This window comes from Trachurus japonicus, chromosome 13 (genome assembly GCF_045865225.1).
Source record: "Trachurus japonicus isolate A0001 chromosome 13, Traja_1.0".
In the NCBI taxonomy this organism is placed as follows: Eukaryota; Metazoa; Chordata; class Actinopteri; order Carangiformes; family Carangidae; genus Trachurus; species Trachurus japonicus.
In genome coordinates, this window is record NC_140919.1 from 35,894,012 (window position 1) to 35,900,011 (window position 6,000).

Genomic DNA, 6,000 nt, shown 5'->3' on the forward strand with positions numbered 1-6,000 from the left:
CAAACAAAAAAATCACAAACCACAAATCAGAAACTAAAATAAAATGAAAACAGAATAAATCAAATACACGGCACGAAACAATAATGATATGATATAGCCAGCACTTATTTGCAACTGATTCACTGAAACTAAATAAACTTCACAAAGAAAACAAGGGAAAGGCTTTTATGTTCCTAAAAAGAGTTCATGTTGTAATGACAGTGACATTTCATGCTACCTAGCTTGTCTTTGTTTAGCATTTGGAAAATATTTACACATTTCATCCAAATGGGATACTGGGCAAGACTATTACAGTGGAAGTTCTGTTGAAACTACCCATACGTTTCTAAGGAACAAAGCCCACTACACTTTACAGGCAGTGGAAGAGATTTTAACTACGGTGAAATTTCCAGCAGTTGCCACATCTACCATTTGCTTTTGGGAAACAACTATCGTAGTAGTTACAATTCTGCATAGCTAACCATAAGGTAAGACTGTGGAAATTACAATTACATCAGGTTAATCACACTGACAGCAATTCTACTACTACAACTTGTTATTACGTCTATTTTACTAGACTAGTATTTCTTGGCTATATTTCTTGACATTACTACACAATTAACCATTATTTCTGGGCTATTTCTACACAATTAAACGTTATTTCCTCAACATTACTATGAAATTGACCATTATTTCTAGGCTATTTCTTGACCCTATACTACAGTACGCAATTAATTGCTATTTCTTGGTTATTTCTTGATATTATAATGGCCTGTAAATTAAAGGGTTACAGAAACATACAGTATACACACACATGCACCCTCTTCATGCAGGCTAATCACTTGCTCACATCAGTTTGTTTTTCCACCATCACTCTGGAGAGGAATAATTTCAGGTTGTTTGCTGCTTGTGTCATCACTTTTACTTCCTTGCAACAGGCTTCACACCTTTTATAAATACTCATACCAACACCTCGCTTGTGCATAGTGGGAGGGGGGATGTGTTAGATACCATTTTGAGACTTACCAATTTACTTTATGAGATGTTTGATCAAGGGAAATGTGATTCTGTTGATTGTGTTCTTTACTTTTGCAGGGAACTGACATGGCGTTATTTTACTTTGGACATGTGGAACTTAATGGGTTTTGTCTTAACAGGAACTGCTGAGTGCTGAACATTATCTCTGCATTCTTTCCAAACTTAATGCACTATATTGCTCTGTTTGATGAGGAACATTTGAGGTGAATTGCATTTTAACGACTGATTCTATTCCTTATTTGATTGATATATGTTCTGCCATTCAGATAAAAGTAACTCCAATGCTCTTTGTGTCTAATACAGCTGCATCCATGTCTGTGTTGCTCTGGCCCCTAATGCAGTGGCCCTCCTCAGCCCTGCCCCTACTGCTTCTGAGTGTAGTGGGCAGGCAGACAGGACTGGAGCTGGTTCAGGCGGCTGTGTGCTCACAGTGGGGTGCACCAAACAATAGGAGCCTCTCGCAGGATGGAGATGTGATTATCGGTGGAAATTTTAATCTTTATTACATACCTTCACCTTTACAGAAGGACTACATCAACCCGCCACATTACGATCCTTGCACTGGGTATTCACATACACTGTGTTGTTATTACAAGATGTCTAATTATTATTATATTGTTCATATTATGCCAGTTTATTTTATGTTGTTTTCTAAAACGTACATGTTGATGTGTATTACTTTTTTGTTTACCTATGGTTATATATAGATACTATTTTATCTGCCACTGACTAATATTTCTCATTCACTCTTCCTTTTCTCCCCCATGTGGTCTCAGGATAGATCTGGAGTCATTAAAACATATGTATGCCATGGCATTTGCAGTGGAGGAAATCAATCGTAACAGCACCCTGCTGCCGGGGGTGAAGCTCGGCTACCGTATAGCTGATGACTGTAGCCGATACCCCTGGGCTCTGCAAGTTGCCCTGTCACTGGTTGGAGGAGATGCTCACAGTTGCAGATCAACAGCCACTGTGCCTCGCTCTGCATCTCATGAACCATCTGGAGAAACAAGTATGACTTCATATAATTTACTGTGCATTTAACATTTACTATATCCATGAAGACACCAATTGATATGATAGTATTAAATTATTTAATTGAATGTCTGCTGTTCTCAGGTAGTCAGCCTGTTCCTTTGCTCATCGGTGCTTCCTCGTCTACAACAGGCATAATTCTGTCCAGGATCCTGGGACCTCTCTCTGTACCAGTGGTGAGTTTTATTGCCTTTGATGAACCTCTAATGAACTCTTTTTAAAAGTCTACATCAAGAGGTTAAGATGTTTTTAAAACATTTTGATGAGCAAAATAATTGCTGTAAAAAGGTATGAAAGAATATGAATGGTTTCTGTCTTTCCCTCAGATCAGCTACATGGCGAGCTGCCCCTGCCTTAGTGACAGGCTCAAGTTTCCTAACTTCTTCAGAACAATCCCCAGTGATATTTACCAAGCACGGGCCATGGCACGGCTGGCCATACGCTTCCACTGGACTTGGATAGGAGCTGTGATCGTAAACAATGACTATGGTCATTTGGCCATACAGGTGTATGTTTTGTTATAATACTGTTTTACATAATAGCACATGCTGCATATACATTCACATATATGTGGACATATTTGTTGTTTTGACCTCCATATTGTAGGTGTTTCGGGAAGAGATTCAAGGGAAAGGTGTGTGTTTGGAATTCACAGAGACTGTTAGCAGACAAACTATCGTAAGAGATGCCAGACGTACAGCACTCACAATCCAAGCCTCCACCGCGAGGGTGATTCTGATCTTTTGCTGGTACACAGACGCAAAGAAAATATTTCTGGAACTGGCCAAAATAAATGTGAGAAACTGGCACGAGAATTAATCATTGCACGTTTCATGAAAACAGAATTTCAAGTGTTTGCATCATTTGAAGTCTGAAGAGTGTCCTCTTGCTGTGTAGGTGACTGACAGACAATTTTTGGCCAGTGAGGCCTGGAGCACCAGTGATGATATTCTCCAAGATATTACCATCTCAAAGGTGGCAAGTGGGGTTCTTGGTGTGGCCATCAAAAGTTCAAAAATACCTGGATTTGAGAATTATCTAAGAAATCTGAACCCAATCCATCGTCCTGAGGATGTATTCTTAAGAGATTTCTGGGAAAAAGAGTTCAGATGCAGTCCAAGGGTCGCACCTTTGTTTTCTTATTTCTCTTCACCACTCAAAGTGAAGTCTGACCATCCGTCAAATGTTTCATCTCATGCCAAGGAGTCACTTCAGAAAGCTTCTCTGCCCCTGTGCAGTGGTACAGAGTCCCTGGAGGGGTTGCAGCATCCTTTTACCGACACTTCCCAGCTGAGGGTGGCATATAATGTCTACCTTGCTGTCTATGCTGCAGCCCATGCTCTCCACAGCCTTCTCTCCTGCCCTAACAGAGTCAGCCCTCCTGGAAACAATATCTCCACTTGCTCCCCTCCAAACCACATCAAGCCAATAGAGGTAAAGCTCATACAGTAGTATTTTTAATAAATTAAGCTTGTAAAGCACATTTTTAGACATTTTTTTTATGTAAACACTTTCTTAAATAATTTGTTGCTTTCAGCTATTGCAACAATTGAACAAAGTCAATGTGACCACACCACAAGGGGAAATGTTTTATTTCCAAGGAGCTGACATTCCAGCACAATATGACCTCGTCAACTGGCAGGACACTCCTGAGGGGCCACTGAAACTTGTTTTGATTGGTCGCGTGGATGGGTTTGATCTTCACCTGAATGAATCAGCTATTCAGTGGAGCACAGGCTCCAATGAGGTGGTCAGATTAACAAATCGTACCAAGCCTTCATACTGTGTATAGGGATGTGTGCTATTATGCTATTATTTGTAATTTGGCTCTTTGTATAGGTTCCAGTTTCAGTGTGCAGTGAGAGCTGCCCCCCGGGTACCCGGATGGCAACCAGGAAAGGGGAACCTGTCTGCTGCTTTGACTGTATCCCTTGTGCTGAAGGAGAGATTAGCAATAAAACTGGTGAGGAAATCACTCTAAAACAACTCATATTTGCAACAGTAATTGTCTGGTTTGTGTCAAATTTCTGTTCTTCCATCTTCTTTTTTCCTCTCCCAGGTTCCCCCCACTGTGAGCGTTGTCCACCTGAATTCTGGTCAAATGTTGAACGAACTGCCTGCATCCCTCGCCAGCTTGACTTCCTGTCCTTTAATGAAACTTTGGGCATTACCCTGACGACAGCAGCTGTATCAGGTGCCACGGTGACAACAGCTGTGTTTGTGGTTTTTGTTCACTTCCGTCGAACACCAATGGTAAGATCCAAGCTTTATGTAAGAATTTATCAGATCCATTCTCTTCAAATTTCTTTCTTTCTGCCTGTCTGATTCAACTACAGGTGCGAGCCAACAACTCAGAATTGAGTTTTCTGCTTCTACTGTCGCTCAAGCTCTGCTTCCTGTGCTCACTGGTGTTCATCGGTCGTCCATCAGTCTGGGCTTGTCGGTTTCAGCAGGCAGCTTTTGGGATCAGCTTTGTCCTTTGTGTTTCTTGCCTCCTTGTGAAAACCATGGTCGTTCTGGCTGTTTTTCGTTCAGCTCGGCCTGGTGCTGAAGCCTTGATGAAGTGGTTCGGTCCTGGGCAACAGAGAGGAAGTGTCTGCTTCTTCACTTGTATTCAGGTGTGTTGTTTTTCTTTTGTTGAGAAAACAGTGAGAACATTTGGTGGCATTCAATAATACAGCCTGCTGTTTCCAAGCTGTTCATTTTGTGGAGGGATCAATAAAGTGCTTACTACTCCCTGTCCTTAGATTAAACCTAAGACGAGTGAAAGCAAATGTGATATAATTAATTTCTGTACAATACAATTCAAGAGAAAATTGCTTGTATCAAAAATATCACTGGACATTTATGTGAGTGAGTGACTTTGAATGATACTGAATGATGTTTTGTTTCCTTGTTCTACAGGTTATCATCTGCGCCATATGGCTGTCCCTCAGCCCCCCTGTGCCTCAACAAGATCTGGGTTTTCAAGGGTCAAAGGTCACCCTGAAGTGTGCCATGCCCTCTGTGGTGGGCTTCTCTCTGGTCCTGGGCTACATCGGCCTCCTGGCCTGCACCAGTCTCCTTTTGGCCTTTCTCGCTCGGAAACTCCCTGACAACTTCAATGAGGCCAAACTGATCACCTTCAGCATGTTGATCTTCTGTGCTGTGTGGGTGGCCTTTGTTCCTGCTTACGTTAGCTCTCCAGGAAAGTACGTTGTGGCTGTGGAAATTTTTGCAATTCTTGCCTCTAGCTATGGTTTACTGCTCTGCATCTTTGCCCCAAAATGCTTCATTATTCTTTTGAGGCCTGAGAAAAACACTAAGAAATATTTGATGGCCAGATAGTTTTTAGTTTCAACAGCATACTATAGCCACATGTGTGCAAATTTTCACCTGTATGTGTACATCAATTTGTTTTATTCAAATAATGCTGATTCTAATTGTAGCTCTAAGTGGTAGATGAACAACAAAGAACCTGTCTGCTGTGCTTAGAGCATCATTAAATAATATTATAACATTATACATTGAAATTTGATTTTTGATTTTGTATTGATGTGGTTAATTGTTCTCTTTGCCCGTGTCTTCATTAAACACTATTACCCGAATGAATCTCTATTTTCTTGAAAAGAAGAATATTTGAAAGAAAATGGCCTCACAATAATAGATAGGTCATTCTTTGTGGCTGTGGGCCATACTATGCTGTTATATTACTTTAATTCAAAGTAAACTAAAACGATTTAGCACCTTCTTGGTGGGTCAGTAATTTATGGTATTATTATTATTATTTATTTTTTAATTTATTTTTGGTCTTTAGTTAGTTTGTTAGTTTAATTTCCCCTTTGGGAAAATCATTTTCACAGGGTCTGTACACATAGGACTGGATTGCCTTACATACAACAACAGCGACACTGGACAGAATTCACAAACACATAGCAATCACTAAACATTTAAAATAATAATAATCAC

General features: G+C 40.5%; 1 protein-coding gene across 1 annotated transcript; it reads left to right on the forward strand.

Moving 5' to 3' along the window:
* Window positions 1-1,328: 1,328 nt before the first annotated feature.
* On the forward strand, window positions 1,329-5,379 carry LOC146976444 (extracellular calcium-sensing receptor-like). The gene is made up of 12 exons (XM_085796699.1): window positions 1,329-1,447; window positions 1,794-1,989; window positions 2,145-2,228; window positions 2,379-2,558; window positions 2,659-2,847; window positions 2,950-3,213; window positions 3,268-3,486; window positions 3,590-3,799; window positions 3,892-4,015; window positions 4,112-4,305; window positions 4,389-4,670; window positions 4,957-5,379. The coding sequence occupies exons 1-12, from the start codon at window positions 1,329-1,331 to the stop codon at window positions 5,377-5,379; spliced, it is 2,484 nt and encodes an 827-aa protein (XP_085652825.1).
* The last annotated feature ends 621 nt before the right edge of the window (window positions 5,380-6,000 follow it).